This window comes from Pelodiscus sinensis, chromosome 7 (genome assembly GCF_052426305.1).
Source record: "Pelodiscus sinensis isolate ZL-2025 chromosome 7, ASM5242630v1, whole genome shotgun sequence".
NCBI lineage: Eukaryota > Metazoa > Chordata > Testudines > Trionychidae > Pelodiscus > Pelodiscus sinensis.
Genome location: NC_143058.1, coordinates 19533176 through 19560335, shown reverse-complemented (window position 1 = coordinate 19560335; position 27160 = coordinate 19533176). Strand labels below are relative to the sequence as shown.

At 41.0% G+C, this 27160-nt stretch overlaps 1 protein-coding gene across 1 annotated transcript in view; it reads left to right on the top strand.

Annotated features, from left to right (window-relative positions):
* The window catches only part of DARS1 (aspartyl-tRNA synthetase 1), a 74663-nt gene that overhangs the window by 35083 nt on the left and 12420 nt on the right, over positions 1-27160 (top strand). The window contains exons 5-8 of the mRNA XM_006117048.3: positions 9128-9230; positions 10530-10610; positions 11292-11351; positions 21580-21691. Coding sequence (XP_006117110.2) covers positions 9128-9230; positions 10530-10610; positions 11292-11351; positions 21580-21691 — 356 coding nt within the window. The remainder of the gene's footprint in view (positions 1-9127; positions 9231-10529; positions 10611-11291; positions 11352-21579; positions 21692-27160) is intronic.

Genomic DNA, 27160 nt, shown 5'->3' with positions numbered 1-27160 from the left:
ATCATGTCACTCCCCTGCCTTAAATAGCTTTTGCATATGGTGGGCACCATTTGTCTCCAGTCTTGGTTCCCTTGACTTTTAGAGGAAAAATACTGGCAAGATGGGGTCAAGTACCAGGTGATCTGGTCACATGCAGCTATGTCTCAAGGTTGTTTGTAGCCGTCAACCTGTGGAACTCTTCACCAGGGATGCTATGAAGGGCAGAACTATAATGGGGTTCCAGAAAGAACTAGGTAAGTTCATGGAGGATAGGTCCATTAATGGCTGTTAGCCAAGATGGACAGGGATATAACCCCATGCTCTGGGTGTCCCTAGCTTCTGACTGCCAGAAGCTGGCAGTGGAGAAGAGGGAATGGATCACTCAATGATTGCCTCTTCTGTTTATTCAGAAGGTGGGATCCTGGCCTAGAAGGAGCATTGGTCTTACCCAATATGGCCGTTCTTATCTATCATTAAGTAAGTCATATAATTAACTAAAATATTAAAACTGCCTTTACCTGGTGACAATGCTTACAGTGCTGACTTTCAGCTTGGAGAATTACAATGCTTGAACTTGCCAATGTTACTTTGCAGTCATTAGGTTTGTCATAGAATTTATCTATTTTGTGTAAAACCACAGTAGACCAACCTGAATGTGAAGCCATCTGCATGTGGGGTACACAATACAACCTTTCTTTGTAACAATATCTCCTAATTCCATGCTAGTCTAAAGGACTGACTTCTCTATTGAAACCAGGAGTGCCCTCATTAAACAAACAATAGAAGGGAATATATTTTTAAATTGGGTGCATGTGAAGAAAAACTTTAGATTCCTATTCAGTGTGTTTCCAAGCTAGATCTTCACTACAAAGATTTGCAAAAGCCACATCCCTAGCCTACATAGGTATGCCAGCAGCCCCCTCCCACACATGTAGGAGTTTGCATCTTATACGTGCAAAATAGTTTTGTTTTGTTTTTTGTAGGTATAGCCTTTGTTGTTCTGGGAGATAGTTTAACTGTACCAGAAAAATAACCTGATTCTTTTGGTGTACACTGTATTCACAAGGGCTTTTGTCAATATAGTTGTGTAGCCTTTGTATTATAGACTAGCCTTAAGATCCTTGAATTAAGTTGTAATTAGTACATACCAGGGGTGGGTGAGATACAGTCAGTGGGCTGGATTCAGCCCATCAAGCATTTTGATATGGCCTGCAGCCCAAGACTGCTCAAAATGGCTGGTGTCTCCCTCTAGGCACTGCGTGCCCCTGGCAGGAAGGAGGGTTGGGGGATACTTCTTACACTGCCTCCCACCCTTCCATACAGTGTACAAAGTCTCCGCCATTCTACCTCCCACCAGGGGCTTGCAGCGCAGAGCGGAATATGGAGGGAGCCTTTGGCTGTTTTGAGCAGCCTGGGGCTGAGGCAGGCAAGGAACCTGCCTAGGGGTCTCTGTTGGGCTGCTGGTCAGGAGCCGCCTAAGGTAAGCGACTCCTGGCCAGAGACTGCCTCTGAGATCACCTCCTCTTGCTCACCAACTCCATGGCACAGGTCACCACCCCCTCCTTCCCTAGGTCACCACCCAAACCCTCTGCCACTTTACCCCTGCCCAAAGTCACAACTCTCTCCCAGACCCTGAGCCCTCTCCCATACCCCTCCCAGGGCAGCATCCTCTCCTGCACTCCTACCCCCTCTCCAACCCTGCACCCCAATCCTCTACCCCAGGTCACAACCCAAATCCTCTGCAGCCTTCCTCCCCCAGGTCACAACATCTTCCTGGACCTTGCACCCCCTCTTAGACCCTTTCCCAGAAGAAAATCCACTCCTGTGCCCCTGCCCCAGGTCACAACCACATTCTTAACCTAAGCTTCCTCTCAGACCCCACACCCTCTCCCGCTTCCCAGTTTCATACCCCACGCTCCCTTCTGTACTCAACCTCTGTCACAGACCCTGCTCCCCCTCCATACAAAAATGCAGCCCTTGACCACTTGTCAAAATCTTGCAGTGATCCTCCATAAAAACATATTGCCCACTCTGGTACAAAACAATGTTAATTGTAATAGTTTCACTATTTATAGGACAGATACGGGGAAAAACCATTCTGTCAACTAGTTAGCAATGGTGTACACAGTGAAAATTTGTTTTTAGCTTAACTTTGCATCAGAGGTAAATTATATAAAATGTTCATGTAATTAGATGGATGAGGTTATTATTGTAAAATCTACTATGTGAGATAATTATTTGGAGCTAATTGTCATATTCAGTCTCCGGTATTTCTTTTATTATTGGTCACTCCCTCAAGCTTTGATTGCTAATAACACATGTTTTAGGTCACAGTGTTGATAAATGTTTAAAATGTTATAAAGCTACATAATATATAATTCATTGACTTTCAGTGAAAGGCAGGTAGGTTACTGTCTGTGTTGTATAGCTAATGAATCACAAATATGTTGTCTCTTTCAGTTACAAGTCATGCAGTTTAAACAAGTTCAGTCAGTTTTGTTTTTCCTCACCATCTAATGGCCTTTCTTTCAGTTTGTTATTCTGTTGGCTAGAATTAATTTTCAGACTGATGCATCAGCTGCTATGCGTGGGTATCTGCTATGATGGCAAAATATTAAGATCTTTGAACCAAATAGGAATTCCCTGTTCCCTTCTTCCTTTGTTCCCTTCTTCATAACTCTGTGTGCACCTCTTCTGACATACCCATAGTCTCTCCCCTAACCAGTAGTCTTGTGTGTTCCATTCTTTTCTGTTCCCCTCTTCTACTCTTCCTTTTTGGATTTGTTGCTTTTAATAAGTATTCTGTAGTGATAAATTCAAATGGAGATTTGACATTATTTAGTTATCCATTTTAAATTTTAGTTGGACAGTAGTTAAGTCAAACTTGAAAATCACTCTCATATTAAAAAAATTATACTTTCACGTTACAGGTAATATTACCAAAAAATGAAAGAAGTAAGCAAAATATTTATTCATTATATTCATTTTATGCATTTGACACCATTTTGCGGGTGGTCCATTTCACTGTTCAGTGGCCAAGTGAACTTCCTGTGTTATAGATGAGCACAAGACCCTGGCATTTTTGTTCTGAGGGCAGATCTCAGGCTCTGCAATAGTGTTACAGGTAACCGTACAGCTTAGGATACCGAATGACTCCTTTTCCATGGGCCTCTAAACATATCTGAGATGCAGCACTAGGAATGGTGGAATTGGGAGTTAGACCCTTTCCTTTCTCTGGTTTCTTATGTGACAGGAAGCACTGAAAGTCTGATGTTGGGGCCAGGGAAGCCCTTTCATTGGCTTGAGTAGCACCACTCCACAGGCCATAGAACCAAAAGCACTTGATGACAGCTGGAACAGACAAGCTATTGAGGGTGGGGAGAGAGAGAGAAAGAAAGGATACTCCTCTCCCAAAAAAGGACCTAGAGAGACACGGATCAATCAACCTCTTATCCCTTTTCCTCCAAAGAGCTAGGAGTGAAGCAGAGCCAGGAGGCGCAAGATTGCGGAGGGAGTACTCTGTTTACCTCGCCTGGTCCTCCATGGAAGTAGGGCCAGGAGAAGGTATAGGACCTTGAGAGCAGTTGTATTATTGTTTTAGGGACCAGGATTTGCCCGGAAACCTGCAGAACATCTCCACTCCTAGAGAGCTGAAAAACCATGGAGATTCCCCATTCTGGCATGACACTCTCTGCAGCAATGCTTGGGCTTAGAAGAACAGTGCTAATCCCGACTTTAGCCACAGAGAGTTGGAAAGCAGCCTGATGGAAGGCTGAATGAAAGTTAACAGGGAAGGTGCCTAGCCAGTAGCATGTGGGAAGAGTGAAGGCGTGAGGCTGGGCGTGTCAGTCCTATGTACAAAAACAAAGAACAATCAGTGTGAAACATTATAAAAAAAACATTTAAGAACTGTCTGGAGGCCTAGATAGAAAAATTAGGGATTTTTAATTAATTTAAAATCTTTGTTTCTTTACTGTTGAACTTAATTCTATACAACATTAAAAATAAATAGTACTTTGATGGAAACTTACCAAATGTCTGCTTCGCCTGGAATTTCATCAATCAAAAAATGGCTGATAAATAAGAAAAGGTCTTAATGGAAACCTTTAATTTACACACAGGATGGTTCAATGAACAGCCAAGAATTCAGACATTATTAATCAAACTCTCTAATTTTGTCATTCATAAATAACTGAAACACAAATATTAGTGGTTTGATTTTTCAGCTCTAATCAATTCGTTGTATTAAAGCCTTCAATTAAAACCATGAATACTCGTGCATATAGTGTGAGTGTTTGTAGTTACATAAAAGCTAGGCCTCTGTTCTTTAAAACAAACTTGCTTGTGTCTAATGTCATTGAAATGCCCATGTGTACCTAAGTCTAGTAGCAAGTGGTTTTTGTGGTTTGTAAAGCAATACAGGCAGTCCCCGGGTTACGTACAAGATAGGGACTGTAGGGTTGTTCTTAAGTTGAATCTGTATGTAAGTCGGAACTGATGTCCAGATTCAGCCGCTGCTGAAACTGACCGCCAGTTCTGACTTACATACAGAATCAACTTAAGAACCCCAAGCGTCCCCAAGTCAGCTGCTGCTGAAACTGATCAGCAGCTGATTCCAGGAAGCCCGGGGCAGAGCAACTCTGCCTCGGGCTTCCTGTAGTCAGCGCTGGTCAGTTTCAGCAGCGGCTAAATCAGGACGCCTGGGGCAGAGCAGCTGGCAACCAACCCAGCAGCACCCCGTCTGCTCTGCCCCAGGCGTCCTGATTCAGCCGCTGCTGAAACTGACCAGCAGCGGCTGAATCAGGACCAGAGCAGCTGGGGTGCTGCTGGGTTGGACCAGTAGCGCCCAGAGCGGCGCTGCGGGACCAACCGGCAGCACCCCAGCTGCTCTGCCACAGGCGTCCGGAGAAAAGCCTAGTCTGCTGGGAGGGGGGCGGGGAGGAATTGGTTCGCCCCCCCCATCCCAGAAGACCAGGAAGACACGGGCGGCGGATCGAGACGCACTGCGGTCCTGCCGCCTGGGTCCTCTGCGGCTTTGCTCCGAGTCTCCCTGGTCTACTGGAGACCAGCAGACCAGGGAGACGGGGAGCAAAGCCTCTGAGGATGCCGGCAGCGGAGCAGTCCAGGCGCACCTGGGCTGCCTCGCTGCCCGAGCCTCCCCGCAGCTTTGCAAAGCCGCGGGGGAGGGGGGACTCGGGTAGCCCAGGCGCCCCTGGGCTGCCATAGCCCCTCCGCGGCTTTGCTCTGCGTCTTCCTGGTCTGCAGACCAGGGAGATGCAGAGAAAGCCCCAGAGTACACGGGCGGCAGGACCGCGAGGTCCCGCAGTCCGTGTACTCTGGGGCAGCCCCGTTCGTAACTGCGGATCCGACACAAGTCGGGGACTTGCCTGTGTTTCAAAAAGGGAGGAATAGAAATACAGTAAACTTCTGATAATCCGACACCTTTAGGACCCAGTGGGTGCCGGATTATCAGATATGCCAGACTATCAGAAGGGGGAGCTATGAGGGGCCTGGGGTGGGGTGGGGGGGATGCCACCCGAGACCCCTCATAGCCCTCCCTTCCGATAGTCCGGTTCTGCCCTAGGCGTCCCCGATTCAGCCGCTGCTGGTCAGTTTCAGCAGAGGCTGAATCGGGGACGCTTGCGGCAGAGTTGCTGGGGTGCTGCCGGGTTGGTCCCATAGCACCGCACCGCCCCTCGGCTCTGCGAGACCAACGTGGCAGCACCCCAGCTGCTCTTTGGGACTCCTGGGACAGAGCAGCTGGGGTGCTGCTGGGTTGGTCCCGCGGCGCTATGGGACCAACCCGGCAGCAACCCAGCTGCTCTGCCCCAGGAGCCCCAAGTCAACTGCTGGTCAGTTTCAGCAGCGGATGAATCGGGGAAGCCAGGCGCATAGCAGCTCCAATTGTCTGGCTGCCCCAGCACTTCCGGGTTCCTGATGGTGCCGGACCATCAGGAGTGCTGGAGCATTGGATGCCGGACCAATGGAGTTTTACTGTACAAGGACCAGGAATTCTTTAATGATATTTTCATATCCTCATTCTCTGCTTGGGTTGCCCAAGTAAAATTATGACTTCATCTTAATTTCCTCCATCTAAATGACACCCAATATAGTAGTATTTTTCTTGGACAAGAGGAGATGCCTAATATAATTACATATTTCACCTACCTCTCTACTCAGATGGTCCATTTGCTTCCATTATCTATATATTTTCTTATTTATCCCTTCTTTCTTCCACCTGTGCAAATTTACAGATTTACCATCATATAGCCTTTTCTGTAGATAGACCTGAATCCTCACCTATGTTTTAATCTTTTTCTTCTGTTTGACTTTGTTGTAGCATTCTCCTCAAATTATAGCTCTTGAAACTCTAGCATATCAAGCATATTATACTGCTTCATTTATCCTGTGAGATAAAAATTACTTTCTCAGACTGGAAAAAAAAACTGGCTTCCCATACATTTAAGTATCACATTTAAAATTGCTCGCCTGGTTTGTGTAATATCCTTAGACTTTATTGAGCATAACTCACCCTGCTTTTCTTTCTTTTTCTTTTTCTTTTTCTTTCTTTCTTCCCCTCCCCCACCTACCCACCCACCCACACCACCTTCTCTTCTTCCAAGTAATTTTGTCACTCATGGTAGAAAAGCCTTTTCTCTTTTGCTGCTCCTGTTCTTTACAACAGTCTTTCTGAATCTCTCATTCTCTTCATGGCTCTCCTCTGAATATGTAATTGATTGTGTATGCTTAATTTCTCCTCTCCTTTTCAGCAGGGTTTCAGCTTTTAGGTAAAAAGTTATTAAAAAATAAAGAGAGTAGAATATTTTTAAAAGCTCAGCATTGGTGTTTCCCGGCACTCATTGAAATCAATGGGAATTTTAATATTTATTTCATTGAAAGCAGAATTAATATTGAAAACTTTGAAAATCCCAACTGTAAAGTGTGAGTGTATTAAATTAATTTGGAGAATTCCCACACAGATTTCAACTTTTCTGTTTGTCCTTAGAGTCCTGTGAAATGGCTATGAATTGCTAATATAATATAATATAATATAATATAATATAATATAATATAATATAATATAATATAATATAATATAATATAATATAATATAATATAAGCTGGCAACATGCCAGTTACAGGTGTCTTGCTTTGCATTGCTACCAAGTGCTATTTTCTTTATGGCTAGATGCTGTTTTTTTAGATGGTGGTAGTGTCATTTTTTTAAAAAATCACATAGAAAGGAAAACAAGGCTTTTTGCTGTCTAACTTTAATTTACTGACAGCCAGCAGAAAACATTAAGAAATACTGAGCTGTTTATTGAATGGAGTATAGTTTGGCAAATATAAGGATGTGTTTTTCAAGGTTGAGTTTTAACTGGTAATTGTCAGGTTCTTGTAGATGGCAGAGAACTTGTTTTCCACATTACCCAGTGTATGTTAGGGTACGTCTAGACTACATGCCTCTGGCGACAGAGGCATGTAGTCTAGACGTACCCTTATTTGGTGTGTTGGGCAGAATTAGTTGTTCTTTCGGATATAATTTATTAAATACTATAAGTATACTTGTCCACAATATTACAACAATAGAAAATAGAGGAGAATAATCTGAACTTCAGAGGACTAACTGTAAGCTCTGTGTTTATTTTTCTAGTTCCCAACCTTCTCTTTTGGTAGAGTTCTTAGAAGCTACGTAGATAATATAAAATTTAGCTACATCTCTTCTAAAGGAAATAGAACCATCAACTTATATTGACCCAGAAATTTCTGGTTACATTTAAGTTATATCACTGATGAAAACGACCACTGAACAAAATAAAAACAGGCATACACTCCTAGAAAAAAAGTGACTTGTCAATTTGAGATGATTCTTCCATATAAATGGTAGAGAATTTAATATAGATCTAAACTTCCTTTATTTCTGAGACAAGTTTATTTAATCTAAGACAAGCACTGGAAAGAAAGGAAGATTTTTTTTTTCTTGGTGCAGTCATTTCAGTAGTAAAAATAGACAAATGAAGCTGTGTATCTTTGAATTTAATTGATCATTTCTGTACTTGAAAATAGGGGAATTATAGCACAAGAATATATGTTATCTATTACCTATCGCAGAAGCAACAAAAGGCAGGCCAAGAAATGCAAGGATGAAGAATGCAATCTTACTGGCCTTGGCAAACTAGCTTATTTTCTAACCCTTTTGAGAACCCCAACATTTATACTCTGAAAGCTAGTATCTCCACCTCTCTGTGTGTAAGATATCTTTATGTGCATTTAGGTTTGGTTAAAAAATAATATTAACATGGATTTGTTTAAGTTATAGCTTAAATGAATGTGAATGTGTAGCCAAGTACATAGTTAACCAATGAGCCTGGGCTCATCAGTTAACTCTCTCTGTTACAGGCAGGCCCACCCAACCCAAGCTGCCTCTGTATCATAGGCTGCAGAGGCAGGAGGCAAATGCATGTGGGGAGCCAGCTTTTAAGCCAGCTCTCCACGTGTCACCTCCCAGTGCCTCCCATAGAGGCAGCAATGCTGAGGGAGAAGAGTTGAAATGGGAGCTGGTGCTTGCCTTTGCCCCTCCCCCCCACATTTACATGCCGGGGTATCTGCTGAAAATGTCAGCATTTACATATTTATACAAATAAATGCATTTTAACATCCCTAGTTCAGATCTCACCTTAGTCTTACTGTAATTTGAGGGACCACTGTTTTAGACTCCAAAGCCTGCAAAAAGTACATCTTATTTTGAAATCTGTTCCTAAAAGATGCTTGACTCTGTATTTGCTATTAATTCCATCAGTTGCAAGTTTACGGAGCAATCTTTTCACCTTTCCCTTTGAAGGAGGAAGGTAGGAAGGAAAACCGAAAAATGCCCAAACAGAATTAATAGTAATCAAATTTGAAATGTTGAAGAAGAAATTTCTTTTCTCCCTTACCCCATTGTTAATTTATTACAGCTGGAGGGAAGATAGCAAAGACCTCCTGCTATCTCAGTACTTGTATATAATAAATAATGACTTTACCTAAAGTGCTCTAGTTTGTTATATTGTTCCACTGTTACGTAGAAATCACAGTCCTCTTGTGGTTGTATCCAGATTAGTACGTAAAAGTGTGATGAAACTATTAAACTGGATATATCTGTTGACAGCATCAACAAAGAGAGCATTGTGGATGTTGAAGGTGTTATGAGGAAAGTGCATCAGAAAATTGGAGGCTGTACTCAGCAAGATGTTGAGCTTCATGTTCAGAAGGTAACATGTTTTTAACCGAATAGTGCACCTGGGTAATCAGACAACTTTTTATTCAAACCTATAAAAACTGTTACATTTATATTTTTAGTAAAGGATCACCCATAACATTTGTAGACTGTTACAGTAAACTGCATTAAACCACAAACTTAAATGCTTAATACAGTAAACATGGAGCACTTTGGGGTTTGTTTTTTGCAAGAGAGACTTTGCGAATTTGTGGTTTCCATCTGTTCTTTAAGAAATACTCATTTGGAACCATATTTTGATGTTTTTAGCAAGAACGCTTTGGCTAGGATTGGCTTTCACTGCCAGTTCTGATTCTTGTTAATAGCAAACTCTAGCCATACAAATCTGCCTCTTGGTTCGTAGGCATAAACCCAGATTTTTTGTTTGTTTTTGATACAGACAAATGCATATGTCTTCTAGGATACAGAGGAGCTATGCATATGTCCCCTTTGCAGGGGTAAATCAGTGGCCTAAGGATGCGACTATGAAATAGGAGAACACATACATTTCCCATAGTTTACAATCTGAGGCTGGGGAAATGCAGTTTGATTAGAATTAGTATTTAACATTTACGTGACATCTTTCACCGAAAGGATATGTTAGCACTTCTCACACTGTACACATACAAACTGCTAAAATGCAGTCGCTTTGGAGGTGGAGTTCAGCAGTCAGCCAGTGTGTAACACATTACACAGGTGCAGTGGGAAGTTACAGTTTAGCCAAGGATACTAAGGAAATCCCCTAGACATAATAAAAGTTCCATGAAATTTGCTTTAATAATCATGCATTATCCACAGGCAGCCTGTGGATTTTTGTGACAGTGCCCACAAATGCCTCACCATATATTTAGAGTATAAGATGTCTTTTAATCTGTGTTTACGCACATATTATCATATTGCCATTATAGTCTTACTTTGATACCATATGAATTTCTGTTAGATTATCTACCTCAGAAGGGAAAAAAACTGATGTGATCTCTCAGGTTCCAAAATCCCAGTCATAAATTGCCCCTTTAGAAAGTGTCTCTTTGATGTGCTTACTCTATAAAATGATATAAAATGCATTGTTTCCTAGTTATGGAGGAAAGAAATTATACTAAGTGTTTCCAGTATAGCTATGAGACTAACACCAAATAAACATCTCCCTCTTTTGACTTTATGAGTAAAATTGCATGCTTTCAGCTAACGATTTATGCAAACACCGTTTCATGTTTGGGCCAGAAATACCCTTTTGTAGATCATACCTTGTTTTGAACGTGGTTTTATGCTATTTCTGTTACTGTCTCACTTTCAGATCTATGTGATCAGTTTGGCTGAGCCCCGACTGCCTTTGCAGCTGGATGATGCCGTTCGAGCTGAGGTGGAAGGAGATGAGGTGAAAACTTTTTCTCCTTAATACACCTGGGAATTTTCATTGTATTTGTAGTTGAGCAAAAACTTGAAAGTACTTCTTAATGCAGTGATTTTTGCTGTTTTGGCTTTGATTTAACTTCCCTTACATCCAGTTTATATGTGTTCTCTGAAATCTTCTCATCTATATGATACTTGATGTAGTATAGTGGGTAGTTGGAGCTAAATAATTTGCAGACCCGGTTCTTTTGTACCAGTTAGTGTTACAGGACCTCATTCTGAAATAAGTACTCTTGGAAAAAATGTTTTTATGTTTTTGGAAATCCCTGAGACTAGTTTACGCATTGTAGCCATTGTGAAAGGTCACATCTTGAACACTTGTGATCACACTGGGAACAAAGAACTGGTCATAGATTGCTAGGCCAGAAGGGAACATTGTGGTCATCTGCTCTTATCGCCTGTATAACACAGGCCATGGAATTATTTTCCAAAATAACTGCTTTTATACTAGAAATTGACAGAGATAAAGATGCCACCTGAATTCTTGTTTGAATTGTTCTACTAAATCCTTCAAAATAGTATTAAAAGTCCTTCCACTGAATTTGCAAATATCCCTTTGCTTTATAACCAAAGTGTTTTTCAGTCCATTGAATGTATTTCTTTCTGTGTATATATTTTCATTACATACTTTTGTACAACTTTTTAGGAAGGAAGAGCTACTGTAAACCAAGATACGCGGCTGGACAACAGAGTAATTGATCTGAGGGTAAGGAACTGTTTTTGTTGTACAATTAATTGCAGCAATATAGAACTTTAATATCCGTGAGAATTCCAGGATTTGAGTTCATGACCATTGTTCTGTTCATTTGATCATTATAAATAACATGGGGGGGGGGGCTATTACACTAGTAATATTTGTGCTAAACATATGCACTTGAATTAAACTCCTACCAAGATTTCATTATAAGGTTGTTTTCTCTGATGATAGCAGTACTGGGAGTGCTAGTGTGACTCAGGGATCCATCAATGTTTCAAGACCTATTCAGGTAGATGTGGTCTGAGCAGATTTTAGATGGCGTGGTTTTAACCCTGCTTGCACTAGCTAGTCCACCGTTGCTCCTATTGATGAATTTAAACCATTGATAGCAATGATGAGAAATGGTAGCTAAATAATCCTAATGAAGGTACAATCAGAATGCCTTCCCATGACGGTGTGGTGAAATCACACCAAGAATACTGGGTACCCCATTATTAAAAAAATTTAGAGAAACATGCAAAAATCATTAGGAAACTGGAGCTGTTGGTTTATTAGGAAAGACTGAACAAACTAAATACATACAACCTAACTAGATCACAATTAAACAGTTTACACGGGGTCTAAAAATGTATTTGCTGACCATTTAACTACATTTTTTTATATTAGCTCAAGCGACCTTATTTTAAACAGCTGGGGTCCAATCAAAATTAAACAGTCTAGAAATTATGTTCCAGATTAAGGAAATGTAGTTTCCACACTTGGTTTGGTCTTGTCCACAATGGTATGTTAAAACAAAATAGCCTGAACCAGTCTTGAACTGTGTTTAGAACCAGGATGGCAAACCAGGTTTTAGTGCCAGAGTAGACATGGCCATTGGGAAACAGGGCAGAAGTGTACATATTTTGAAGAATACAAAATTCAGGGAGAGGAGCATGGTATGATACAAGAAGCATAATTCAGACTAATGAGAGAGAATGTTACAGAAGAGAAATTTTAAGATGGATATTGAGAGAAAAATATCTTGATCATAGTGAGGAACAGTATCCTAAATTAAATAGCAAAAAACATTCCTAGATGCAATTAAAAATCCACTGGGTAGTAGGAAACATTGTATAGAACAGTTATGCACTAGCTAAATTAGACTAGGTTTACTAGCTCCTTTACATTTCAAGTGTTGCTTCTCAATTTATGAAAGTCTAGGCGTAAACATTTGGTTAAGATTCTTTTTAAGTGTGGATGGGGATGAAACTATTGATATGTAAGCAAAATAGATAGGACTGCCCAGGCTAATTAGAGAACAAAGGTATGAGTGTATGGGAAATTACTTTGGTAGATTAAGTGACCGTGTCATCTAAATAGGATTCTGCTAGGCAATAATCTCAGATACAATCTAGTGACTATGAGAAACATCTAAAGCTGGAGGGGGGGGGGGGATCTTCAGACCCAGGACTCGATAGCCACTGCCTCTGCTCCTCCCTTAGCTTCCCTTCATATATGGGACACAACTAATAAGAGAAAACTCAGTGAATCTGCTGCTGAAGATATATCTTCTCTTTGTTCAGCAAAAAGGAAGATTAGGGTAACAAGAAGGTCAGGGTCTTTCTTTTTAAAAATACAAAAGCTCCATGTGGCAGTTTCACACTTAAACCATTTGTCTAGTTCAGGAAAAGAGGCTTGGAAGATTGGATGGCACAATTTAAAAATAACTTAAGTCCCTTTCGGTTGCCTCTGGACGTCTAACATTTTGCACTTTGAACACACATTATCCAATCAAGCACTTTTCTCTTATAAATTATCAGGTAGTGCTTCATAGGGCAAAATGAAGTCTGCAACAGGACATGTAGCAAAGGACCTTGATTAAACTTAGGTATTCGTTTTTAATTATTATATTTGGCTTTTGTAAATGTCAGATTTGCCATGTATGTTATTTTAAAATTGTGGTGAGAATCAGGGAAAAAATAATGTAAAAGCTTCAGATTCTGTCTTTGCCTTCTAAAATAGCCACTTTCATAGACAGCCACTAACCTCTCTGAGTACTGATTTATAAAGTTCATTAAAGGGGCTACTGGGAGGTGATTTGAGAAACAATATATCCCAGTTTGGAATGATTCAATATGATGTTTAACTATTATAGGATTAAAAATATTGAATCAACATTTTGTTCACTACTCTGGAATTGGAATCATAAGACTAGGTTGGTACGGGACTCTTACTGCCTCTTCATCCTCCTATCTCTCCTGTATGCTTGCATTTAAAAGTCCATTGTGACAGAATATGTCCCTATATTCAGAACCATCACACTACGGTAATAACATGTACAAGGTATGCCTTCCTGATCAATAATATGCCAAAATGTACATACCATTATATGTACAATTATGAACATGTTTTCTGAATAGGTCTGAGGAGTAGTAAATCAATTCTTCCAAAACAAAAGGACAGCTGATACCGTAGCCAGGTGTCAATAAAGCTCATGGACCAATTATCTGCTAAGAGACAATTCTTTTTGCAAGGAATGGGGAGGGACAAAAATCTAGCTCCGTGCCAGTTGATCTTTTGGCGTTCGATTTACAGGTCACTGAGAGCGCTGCCATTGACTCTGGTATTCCTGTTGTGAAAAGTAGGCAAAGTCAACAGGAGCATTTCATCTGCTCCCCTCCTGCAGTGAGGAAGGCACACTAGCATGGTGTAAGGTATGTCGACTCCAGCTATATTATTTATGTAGCTGGAATTGTATACCTTAAGTTGACCTTTCCCCATAATGTACACCTGCCCTTAGTAAAGAAACAGAGTAGAATTTCCTTTCTTTACTAGATGGAATGTTGCGTTGCTCCCAGCTGAAAATGCTTTTTGAGAGGACCAGGTCGGATTACAGGATTTTAAATAATTGGGGTGGTCACCCTAAGATACCCCTCCACTCTCTCTGTCTGTCGCTGACATAGTACCAAAGAAAACAAAGGATAGTAGCTGTTCAACTCAGAGTGGAAGTGTGGGGACCTGAAATGAAAGCTTGGTCAACAATCTGTTGAGATATGTACTGAGGAAATTTGCTTTGCAATTAAGATAAAGATTGAACCTCTCTTGTCTGGGACTCTCTGTCTCTTGTCTGGGACTCTCTGGTCCGGCAACATCGCTGGTTGGGCAGGACCACAAATGTTGCTAGACCAGAGAGCCCCAGCCGGAGATTGAGAGTGGCTATGAGCAGAGCTGGTCTGGTCAGCTGCAGCCTTCAGGGCCAGTGCCCTGGGGGCAGGGAACCCAAGAAGCAGCTGTCACCTGGTGCGTGGGGCTGGGGAAACCTGGGGGCAGAAGAACTCTGAGAGCAGCAGAGCCAGGCAGGTGGGCTAGTGGAGGTCAGGCCTGCATGTTCTCCCAGGGCAGCAGCCAGGAGGGGAGTCCTGGGAGAGCCCGGATGCCTGACCTTCCCTGGTCTGGCAAATTCCCTTGTTGTCCTGAGGGTGCTGGACCAGGGAGGTTCAACTTGTATTTGGTTAAGTAGATACTACTAGGTATCTGTTTGTAACCATTTCTAATTTTTATGCCTCATTATTTATACTAAAAATCTATCTCTTTGAAGTTAATACACTTGTGCTATTTTATCTAATCCAATGTGTTTAAGCTGAAGTGTCTGGGTAATTGTTTAAGACGATAAGATAATATATTATTCCCTCAAAGAATAATGAACTAAATATATTTGTACAATCTCAGAGCGGGCTGGGCAGTACAGGACATAAATTTCAGGGGGGAAGATTCAGGAGTACGGAACGGGCGGTACAATTATATACGTGCACGCAGGGTAGGGCTTGCATACTTAGAAGGCTATTTGTGAGCAGCCCAGGTAAAAGCTACTTCAGCACGTTATTAAGCAGTCAAGATTTACACTGCACCCCACTAATCAGAATTTTACCCCAGTATTTCACAGCAGTTTTTGAATAAAAAGAGGGTTATAAATAGATGAAGGACAGGTTCAGAGTTCTGTTTCCTGGAGTGTGTCTGTCTGGGGAATGGCAAATCAATTCAGGCTTGCCATAGTTTAATGATGGACTAAATCCTGGAGTACTTACTCAGGCAAAATGCTCATTAACTTCAACAGGAGTCTTGCATGAATGGGAAATTTGGCTCCAATCACACTGCATTTTATCAGGTCTGCTTCTGCAGCTAGGTCACATACATCTCGTGTGCCCATGCAGAACTGCATTAAGCCTAATTCACAGAACCAATTATACTGTAGGGATTTTTTTCAGAGCAGTATAGCTTGGAACCTGTAGTAAAATTTAGACTTAAAGCATACTATTTGACAGTCCAAAAGTGCACTGATCTAAACATGATACTTTCAAAATATTCAGTGGCTTCAAACCCAACTTTGCTATATGATGCATTCAATTTCCTCAGTAGCTGTAAGTTTTTCTGAAAGTGAGTAAGCAGGAATGAAGAAGCAGATCTCATTACTTCCTTTTATACTAATGGAATGAAGTTATAATATGGTCTCTAACATTTTAAAAACAAAGTTCTAGCTCCTATTTACTGTTGCTGTTATAAAATAACAAAGTTTGTTTCAAATCTTTTTGGGATTGAGACCTGAAGGATTTTTAAAAGCATGTTTTATTGCCTGGCAAGAACTTTTTTTTGTAATCAGTCAGTGATAGTAGGCAAAAAGCAGCAGTATATGCTTCAGAATTCCTTTTATGAATTGTTTTCTGCCTATTTGTATATTTCAAGTAGTGTAGGTTATAAAAAGCTAAATGTAAAAATTGAAGTATAAAGTAATTAACAGTTTGGATTTGTCAAAGTTCCTAATACATGTATCCAGTGATGGCCATTTCTAGCATGTTATTGCCAATTTTAAATGTATGGAGTACAACTTTTAACTAACTGGTAGTTCTAACTAGTTTACCGATAACACGAAGAAATGTTTTACCTGAATAAAAATATTCTTTAACATGCTAGAATGACAAATGTTTTAAACTAAAAATCCTGAGCCTGCACTGTCTTTTCATTCATTGCAGAATAAACAGAAATAATGTTTACTCTTGTTGCATGCCATTTAAAAAAATAGATAGTTTGGTTGGACATAAACACCACTTCAGCAATTATTGTGAGGAGGTCTCCCATCTGATAAATGAGCTCTTGGTATTCTATACTTAGGTATGTCATCATGTTGACCAGGGGTGGGCAATCATTTTTGCAGTGAAGCCACTTAATGAATTTTGGTATGTGATCATGGGCTGGCTCTGGCCCCGCAAGGGGAGAAGCCTAGGGAGGAAGGCCAGGGCTGTGGACTAGCCTCCCCCCAAAGTTGTGTGGGCCAGAGGCTTTGAATTAAAAAATACAACAAAGAGCTTGTGGCTCCAGCCTCTGCTGGGGTAGCTCTGCGACCGGGAGCCATTTAAATAAGATCCTGCTGCCTGAGCTGAGCAACCGCCTAGAATTTTGGTGGCATAGGCAGCAAGATATAAATAGAAAGTGGTTAGATGCAGATTAAAGTGTTAAGTGGGCCGGATCCAACCCGTGGCCACATCTTGCCTAGCCGTGGTGTAAACGATTATGCGAGGCATATCAGAGGCAGCAATGGGGGGCAGGAGCTGACTTAAAAGCTGGCTCCCCACAAGCACCAGATCCACCTTCCACACTCTTCTTCCCTCCACCCTCTGCCTGCAGTGCTGCCTCTGATACAGAGACAGCAGTGTGGGGTGGCAAGAGTGGGGCCAGGAGTGCACTGGCTGGCAGCCTGCCTCACCCCCTGGGCAGTATCGAATAGTTGTGTAACCATTAAGGTTTCATAACTATTCATTTGCACAGTATCTAACAGCCCTAGCTATACTAAGCTCTTAGTATGCTATTTGAGAGACTGGAAATATTTTAATATCCAAAGCATAGTAGTAAATATGAAATTAATATCTGTCTTGTAAAGAGGTTTACAAACAACTAATTAATCTTCCCTCTCCTACATCCATTTGAATTCACTGAGTGCTGTTATTTTACAGAGCTGAAAATGAAGGAAGAAGGGGTGTGATTTGCAATGGTACCAGAACAAGCCCACATCAGGGACAGGATTAGAACTCATAATTCCCGGCTCTGCATCTCTTAGTTCAAATTCCAACACTCATAACTCAGTCCTTCAAGATGCTAAGTGCCTTCAAGACTATTAGAACATTTTTTCTCTAGGTATTTTGTATGGCTACAGTCACTCTGTTTTAGACAGAGCGCCTTTTGACTGAAATGTGCTGACTATATATTTATTTTTAATTTTACTTCATATTATTAACATGGCCAAAAATAGTAATAGAAAACAGAAAATGGAAAGAGACTATGAGGAAGAAACCACGAGATTCAATTTAGCAGTATTTCTGCCCTTGTTTGTGATAGAGGTGATGAGCTGGCACATGAAACCAAATCTGAACACCTACTTGAAACATGAATACTGCTGTGGGTATAACGTAAGTGGCATGTGTCCATTTAATTACCCACTTTAATTCCATGAAGGAATCTTCACAGACTGCAAAATTGATTCCGACAATGCAATTTGCCAATATATCAGTGGTTGATTTTCTATTATAGCAAAAATAATTGTAATGGTGTGACTTTTTTAAAGGCAAAAGAAAAAATAATTCACAGTGAAAGCTTATCACTGTCTTTAATTTATTCTTTTGTATTTAGGTATTGTAGCAGATGTAACAGTATTACACACAACTTTAAAACCCCCACAATGATATATACATCAGTAGAGAGACAGTTAAGGCAAGGTGACAGATTAAACTAGGGATGTTAGCGAATAGTCGACTACCCGTTCAGCATAAGCTAATCGGGTAGTTGACTGGAGTATCAACTACTCCCTCTCTCCCCCCCCCCCCCACATCCCCCCACTACCTCTCATAGAGGCAATGGGCAGGGGAGGGATGAGCCGGTGCTGGGGGGGAGGGGGGGATTAAAAGCCAGGTCCCCCAGCTCCAGCTCCGCGGTGCCACCTGCTGCAGCAAAGCAGCCTCTGCCCGTGGCAGGTCAAGGCTCACCATGGGCAGAGGATGTTCCAGCAGCAACCCCTGTCTGTGGCACTCCCAGCAGAGAATGGGCCCCCCTTGCGCACAGAGGCTGCTGCCGCCAAGAAGCCCCTATTTGCAGTGGCCTGGACTGGCTGTGTGCACGAACTGTTCCAGCCAGCCATATTCACCTCCTGTCCAGCCCTATCCCGTCCACAGCCAGCCCTGTCTGCCACCAACAGGGGCAGATGCTGGAGCAGCCTCTGTTTGTGACGGCCAGGGGCTGCTGTTGGAGCAGCCTCTGCCACCGGCCAGCCCTGGCGGTCATCAACAGAGGCTGCTTCAGCAGCAGCCCGCAGCAGCTGATGTTCTCGTAGGCCAGGGCTGGCCGTGCACAGAGGCTGCTGGACTCAGCATGAATCAGGACCAAGCAGTCCTGGCTTGCGCTAGTCCAGGATGCTGCACCTCTGCATTTTAAATGGAGTAAGAGCCCTGAGGCTCTTACTCCATTTAAAATGCAGAGCCACTGCACGGGTAGCTCCCAGAGCCTGCTGAAGCCCGCTCCTGGAGTTACTCCTGCTGAGGTTTTGCAGAGTGGTTCTTATCAACTAATCATGTAGTCGATAAAGATTATATTGACTACATGATTAGCCAGATAACCACAATTTAACATCCTTAGATTGAACTCCTTTCTTTAGCCAGTTCAGTTTAGGTTTGTGTTTTCCTAAGGCTTATTTTACTGCACCAAAATGTTTATTTTAGAAAAGTGTTGTTTCATATTGACAGGGAATCGTCTGTCATGTCTTCAGTTTAGGACTTGCTGGTTCAGGAAACTCGTAATAGGATACCAAGCTTTTCACTTCTAGGGCAGCAATTTGAATTCATTTTACATTGGTCTTGTGGTGGCTCTTTAGCAGCCTGTGTGAAATGAGTTGGTGGCTTGTCTAATTCCTGCTGAATAGGTTTTCACATCACAATGGACTTTAAATAGGTACTCTTGTTGGCAGTCTCCAGAGAGAAGCCAGTGATTGAATGAGCATTGAAAATCAACTACCATCTCACCTTTGGAGATGGTCCTGTCAGGTCAGCATTGAGGCATTTTGGACAGGGTTGTTTTGTCACTGCTTGTGCTGTACGTATTATATAACTAAATAAAAGCACCAGTCTCCAGGTCTGACAATATGACAATTTTCACTAATGCTTTTTTTAACGAGAACTTGGTACTGTATATGGGGTTAAGAAGCCATGGTCTTTGCTTTGCAGTCTTGCTAACAAAATAGAAGAGGAATTCTTGGGGAAGCAAAAGTGAGTGGCTAGACCTCAGTTGGCTGTATTACTGTGTACAGCTTTAGGCTGCAAAGCAAATAATTGCTTTCAGATTGAGAAGGAAGAGGCATAGCAAAATCCCATTTTTTTTTCTTTATTTTTCATGATTTTGTAGCCAAGGAATTCTCTCTCTCATTTGGTGGTAGTCCATCAAACAAATGGAAGAGGCATTATTTTTCAGCCACTTAAAAGGAATACTCTAGAAACTTATCCTTGTGAACATTTTGATAATGGTCTATATCTCCTTCCTAATCAGATATAAGGCATTGTCAATTTAGGTCACAAATCTGATGGCTTGAATGGTCATCATCTGGTGGACAATATCTTCCAACTTCTCAGTATTAAATTGCGAAATAGAAAAATATCCCCCTGGATCATTCCCACAGTCTGGTTACAGCACTCTACACTGCAACGCCCCAAAAGACATGGGGTCACTTTGTTGTTTTGGCATCTCTGCGTGTCTCCTGACAGGGGCAGATGACCATTTTGCGGGGCCCAGGGCAGCCCAATTTTGCAGGGCCTCCCTTTGCCACGGCCGCTCTGCTCGCCCTGCCCTATATCCGCCCCTGTCTCCTGAAGTGAGTATATCCTATAAACTGAGCAGGACAGGGGTTACAAACCTTAGTTTCCACATTCTAAAAGTTTTGGGAGAACAATTGTGGTTAATACATCAGTCTTTGAAAACTCCAGCAGCTATGAAGAGAGTGTCGTCCATTCATACACCAAGTTATGTAATCAGACTGATAAAATGCCAATAAATTCTAAATAATTACAAGGCCACAGTATTTTACAGCTTTCTGTTTTTCTTTTTCAAAACAAAACAGTGGAGTGAAATATTCATCCTGTGATGGAGATGAACCTAGGTTTGTTTCAAATATTCAGTACGCTGTCTGTCTAAAGTTGGATGATTGTGATATGTTTTGATTGGTTTATGGGTATATGTGGTTGGTGGCATGTCATGTGAAAAACCACAAGTCTCTCCTCACCTAACTGAAAAGTCAGATGTGTAGAAAGAAGTAGTAAACAGTGTTATGACGCAGATCCAATTTTTTTAAAAAAAATGTTCTTTCAGTTGCTTGCAAGAGCTATTTGATATATTTATATACATCCGTAGATCACTAACTGTAAGGTTTCATGCTCTATAAGCATGAAATCAGATATCGGTTCAGTGTTGACGTATTGAAGTATTTTTCAGCATTGACTTTCCTTTTCATACCCAAGCTCCAAAAAGCATTATAGGAATAGTTAGTGCAGTTTTGTGTGTAAATGGGTTAACTGTTGCACATATGAAAAGCATAACCATTTTTTTCTTATAATAATTTTTTTCAAGTTTTCACTTAAAAAAGTGGTATAGATTTTGCAGCACACATGGGAAAGACTGATCAAACAGGGTTTACTTGACCATATTTTGTGGGAAATTTTAAATTTTCTGTGTGGTATGTTTTTTTTCATGTTGCATCACCTCCAAAGGTCCTGTATTTCAGCAGTCTAACAGGGCTGAACAAATTTTTCTCCCTTACGTGTTTTGCCACGGCCATTGTTTTTATCCTGTATTCTTTTAAAGCAAATTCATTATATATTTCTGCATCAGTTTTGGTTTAGTGTTTTTACAGTACGGTACTAATCTCATCTTGGAAAAACATAATGTATATCACAACTCAGTGGTTCTTTACAAGGGTGTAAAATTCAAACTAGTGCCTTCTTTTAACTGAATGCACTGTAAAGTGAAGTAAAAGGATTTCACTTTTGTTACCTTTGCCATTTTATGGATAATCAGTAATTCTCAGTTGAGACTTCTTCCTTGTTGTTGGGGAATATGGGATAATAAGCACTCCTGATTGAATAGCTTAAACGTTCTCATGGTCATGACAAAAGTAATAAAGTTCAGCAAGCAAAACTAATTCCAGATATATTATTTTATTTCCTTTTTATAGACCTCTACTAGTCAAGCTGTCTTCCATCTTCAGTCTGGTATCTGTCAGCTCTTTCGAGAAACTCTCATTCGCAAGGGGTTTGTGGAAATTCAGACTCCCAAAATCATCTCAGGTACTGTGTGGTTTAATTGCCAACTACAAATCTGAGGTGTGGCATTTACTTAGCACAGTGATACTGGATTGATATTTTGGTGGCTGAGAATTTTTCTTTTTAACAAATAATAACTGTTACTATCTTTTTAGCATATCATCTTCTAGAAAGGAGAAACAATGTGTCCTGTTCTTCTCCTATCCTTATATGTATGTTAGTAGTTGATCTGCTGCTTGTACCTTTTTAGTGTTGGCATTCCTGAAGACAAAGGATTATTCTTACCTGACTTGCAGTCTCTCCTGGGCATATAAAGATTCTGTCAAGTCAAACAAAAATTGTTCTTGAACCTGAACACTCTTGAATGTTGGGTACTCACAATCTAAAATCTGATGCATGTTGCATTAACAAGAGCAGACTTGTATGCAGCTTCTCTATGGGAGGAGGAGCCACCATATCACTTGATACTATACAGAAGATTGTTCTTTAGTAAAAAAAATATTGCAAGTTGTCACATCTGTAAAGAACAAAATAAGGTTATTTAGCATAGCGTGGCATGGAAGAGTGGCCAGATGACTAATGCACATGAGTAGGAGTTGGAAAATGTGGGTTCTGTTCTTGGCTCTGCCACTGATTTGTGTGTGACTTTGGGCAAGTCAGTTAACACCTCGGTGCCACTTTTTCCATCTGTAATTTGGAGATGGTATGAACTGGCCAGGAACATTGTGATGCATCAGTGATGTTGCTAAGGTTTATGGAAATTCTCTGATGGAAGGTACTATATCAGGGCAAAGTACTAGCGGTTGTGTTGTGAACATGACATAAGAAATCATTCTCCTGCTCTACTCTGCGCTGAATAGGCCTCGGAGTATTCTGTCCAGTTCTGGGCACCACATTTCAAGAAAGATGTGGAGAAATTGGAGACGGTCCAGAGAAGAGCAACAAAAATGATTAAAGGTCTAGAGCAGTGTTTCCCAGGTTTTTTTGACCACGGAACCCTTTCAAACTCAGAAAAATTTCAAGGAACCCCCTAGCCAGGGATTAAGTTTGTCAAGGAAAAAAAAAACAACACACCCAAACACACATAGACTGCCAGTACACCACAATTGGTAGTAATAAGATCACCATTCATTTAAATTCAACATATTGAATATAACACCATTCATTTAAATTCAACATATTGAATATAACACCATTCATTTATATTCAACAAAAATCATATTAAATATGTACAAAAAATAAAACTATCAGATAATATTAATTATATTCATAGTTTTCAATGCGAAGAGTGGTTTTTCTTCTTTTCTTGGCAAATTCTTTTTATATTTGGTTTAATACTAGAAAGTTGGATTCGCATATCTCGCGCAGCATTCAGTCGATTTCTGTATTTCGTTTTCATTGCTGCATAGTTCGAGAACCCAGTTTCGCACAAGTATGTACTGGCAAAACAGCTGACGAATTGCGCGTCTTGATAAAGATGAATATTCTTGACTTTGACATAAGTCACTCCAAAATGTAATCAGAGAAACTTCTTTAAATTTTTGTATTAATTGGCCTTCTGAAGCGATTTCAATTAGGTTTTCATAATCTTGTGTAGAAAAACTGACTGGCTTTTCTGTTAAACTTAATGGATTTCGAATCCAGTTATTGTTGTCATTGATGTTTGGAAAATACTTAATGATGTTCGTGTATAAATCACGGAGATGATCTGCAATGTCACTGCGAATATCTTCATCAAGTTTGTATCCATTTTCTTCAAGGAAATCATTCAGAGTTGGTAAACAATCCAAATCATTTCGTCCTACAGATGAGATCCAAAACTGTAGCTTCCGTGACAATGACAAAATTTTGTCTTTCGCATTAAAAATGTTTACATTCTTTCCTTGCAGCTACAGATTTACTTCATTTAGTTTTGTAAAGATGTCTGCAAGATACGCAACTCTAGATAACCACAAAAAGTCTGTTAAACTATCAGACAGTTGGAATTTGTGATCCATCAGATTTGCGGAGAGCTCATGACGCAATTCAAATAATCTAACCAGCACTTTTCCTCGTGATAGCCACCTGACTTCCGTATGTAGAAGCAGGGCTGTGTGCTGACTACCTATATCTTCACACATAATTTTGAACAGTCTTGATTGTAATGGTCGAGTTTTTATATAATTAATAATCTGTACTGCTTCGTCCAACACATTTTTAAGAGAGGGAGAAATATTCTTAACTACCAGAGCATGTCTGTGGAGAATGCAGTGACTGCTGGTGCAGTTTGGTGCTACATTTTTTTATTCTTGTTACAGCGCCAGCCACTGTTCCTACCATTGCTTTGGCACCATCACTGCACACATCAACGCATTTTTCCCAGCTTATTTGATGTGTTTTCATAAAGTTATTGATACAATTGAATATATTCTCACCAGTTGTATTGGTTTGCAAAAATTCACATAAAAGTAAGTCTTCTTCAGTAGAACTATTAAAATCATAACGGACAAATACAAGCTGGACTGCAAGACCTGCAATGTCAGTGGACTCGTCTAATTGTAATGCATATGCATCACATAAATGCAGCCGAAGAATAAGCTCCTTCTCGATGTCAGCAGCAAGATCGTGAATACGACATGTGACAGTATTGTTTGATAGTGGCACAGCCTCAACTTTTTTACTAGACTCCTGATCCAACATACACATCACAATATCTTTTGCACATGGTTTTATGAGTGATTCCCCAATAGTGTGTGCTTCGGCGAGCGATATACGATAGCTTACTTTGTAAGATGCCTCTGTTGCATTTTCATTATCAGATTTGGCAATTTTTGACATGAAGAGTTTACTTTTTTCAAGCGATTCAAGCTTTTGCTTAAAAAAACTGATGTCTTTATCTTTGTATTCTGGATGATTTGTTTCAAAATGTCTTCGCAATTTAGCAGGTACTAAACAACGATTAGATAATATTTTGTTGCACACTACACACATTTCCATTGCTTGTGAATCCAAATGCCAAATAGTCCTCACAATACCTGCGTTTCTTATTAGTCAGCTGAAATTTTTCATAATTAACTTGAGCTGCCTCAGTGTTTTCCTTGCTGGTTTCATTAAAAATATTGGAGTTTGAAGTACTCACTTTTCTCTTTAAAGTTCCTTCTTTTAACCAACGATCCATGGGGAATTTTGATATTAGATTGAATTCTTAAACTTAAAGTCACACACAGGAGCCACGTGTCCTCACAGTGTGTATGGGGATTTGTTCCGATCCTCACAGTGAGTAGGAGTTCCGGTGTTCCACTCACTGATAGTACTCCCCCCCACCCCACACACACACACAGACACACACACATGCTGCCTTTACCAAGGGACCTAGCAGCAGAACAGCTGCTTGTCCCACTTCTGCCCGATCAACCCAAGATCCCTCTCCCGTGTCCCCCGCTGCCACTCTGCTTTTTCCGGTGGTAAAAGCAGAGCGGCAGCGGGGGACGCGGGAGAGGGATCTTGGGTTGATCGGGCAGAAGCGGGACAAGCAGCTGTTGCTGCTGCTAGGTCCGGTGGTAAAAGCAGAGAGGCAGCGGGGGACGCGGGAGATGTCTGAAAGGGGAGCAGGGAAGGAACCAGCGTCTTTGTGCGCTGGGCTCCTCTGTCTCTTTATGGGTGTGGGGAGGGGAGCATTTGGGTTCTCGCGGAACCCTTACGTTTGCTTCGTGGAACCCCAGGGTTCCGCGGAGCACCATTTGGGAAACACTGGTCTAGAGAACATGACCTGTGAAAGAAGACTGAAAGAATTGGGCTTGTTTAGCTTGGAAAAGAGAAGATTGAGAGGGGACATGATAGCAGTTTTCAGGTATCTAAAAGTGTGTCACAAAGAAGAGGGAGAAAAATTGTTCTTCCTGGCCTCTGAGGATAGAACAAGAAGCAATGGGCTTAAACTGCAGCAAGGGAGATTTAGGTTGGACATTAGGAAAAAGTTCCTAACTGTCAGGGTGGTTAAACACTGGAATAAATTGCCCAGGGAGGTTGTGGAATCTCCATCTGTGGAGATATTTAAGAGTAGGTTAGATAAATGTCTATCAGGGATGGTCTAGACAGTACTGGGTCCTGCCATGAGGGCAGGGTACTGGACTCGATGACCTCTTGAGGTCCCTTCCAGTCCTAGTATTCTATGATTCTGTGTATTCTCTCTGGATGTGCCTTACCCAGACATCTCTTAGAAGTGGATTAATTTTCCTTTTATTTTATGAAGCCAGTTGTCATCTGAGACTATAGTGGTAGCCTTTTATAATCCAACGGGTGGAAGCAATTGTCTCACTATACAAAATCACACTGAATGCAACAGTTCACCCCTTTTATTTTAGATGTCTGTTTTATAAAAATATGAAATAATGCTATAGTACAAATAGTTCATGAGGTCTCTTTACAGATGACCCACCAAGAAGTGTGCAATTCTTATTGTGCTGCATACCAATAGGGCAAACATGCTATTTGTTTCAATGAGGTTATGTTTATGCAAAATTGCTAAGTCTGTGCTAATTTTCATATTTAAATATCTTAGCTGTTTCAGTCTTCAAGACTTTAAAAGCTGTTGGTCCATGCTCAAGAATAATTGTTACAGAATTTACTAGTGATGTAAAATCTGCTTAATTGGCTAACTGGAATGCTCCCTCCTCCCTCTACAGGCAGGGGCTGCTCTGGTGTCCCAGTCAGAGCAGCCGCTGCATGTGGGCGCCCTGGCTCACTCACCATGGACAGAGGCTGCTCTGGCTGGGAGATCAGAGCAGCCCCAGCCTGCCGCCAGAGCAGCCTCCGTCTGTGGCAGGTGGGGAGCTGTTCCAACCCCACTGGTTAACCTTAACCTGTAAGCCTCACTCATTATGGGTGAGGCTAACTGGTTAGTTGGTTAACCCTTCACATCCCTGATATTTACCTAAATTGTCATTTTTACTGAGAATATGCGAAAGTAGCTGCTGAAAATCTTGAAACTTTTTTTTTTTGAGAGAGAGAGAGAGAGAGAGAGTTGTGTTGCAACTCAAACTGCATAACAATTTTTGTAGTTTGAACAGAGAGGTTATTGGTAAGGGAGATCCTCATCTTCATGGAAGACATGATAATCTTCTAGTACTTACATAGTGCCCTGTCATCTTCAAAGCTCTTTAAGAACATTAGCTAACGATTCCTCAGAACACTTTGTTAGCCACATAGAAAAGTATCATTCTCATATGATAGAGAAACAGAGCAGTGAAATGACTCATCTGATGACACAGAAAGGAGTAAGTTTCACTTGCAGGATTAGAATGAAGGAGTTCTTGACTCTTAGGATTTTGCACGTACATGTACACTCTCTTGCTTTCTCATGATAACTTTTTGTGTCCAGCAAGTTACACAGCTAAACTGGGTAGAGGATTTAGACATACAATTCTATTACTATTAATAGTTGCTCTCTGTATATTACCCTGATTAGTTTTGAAAAAAATCTCATCCTAAAATTTACGTACAAACCTAAACATATTG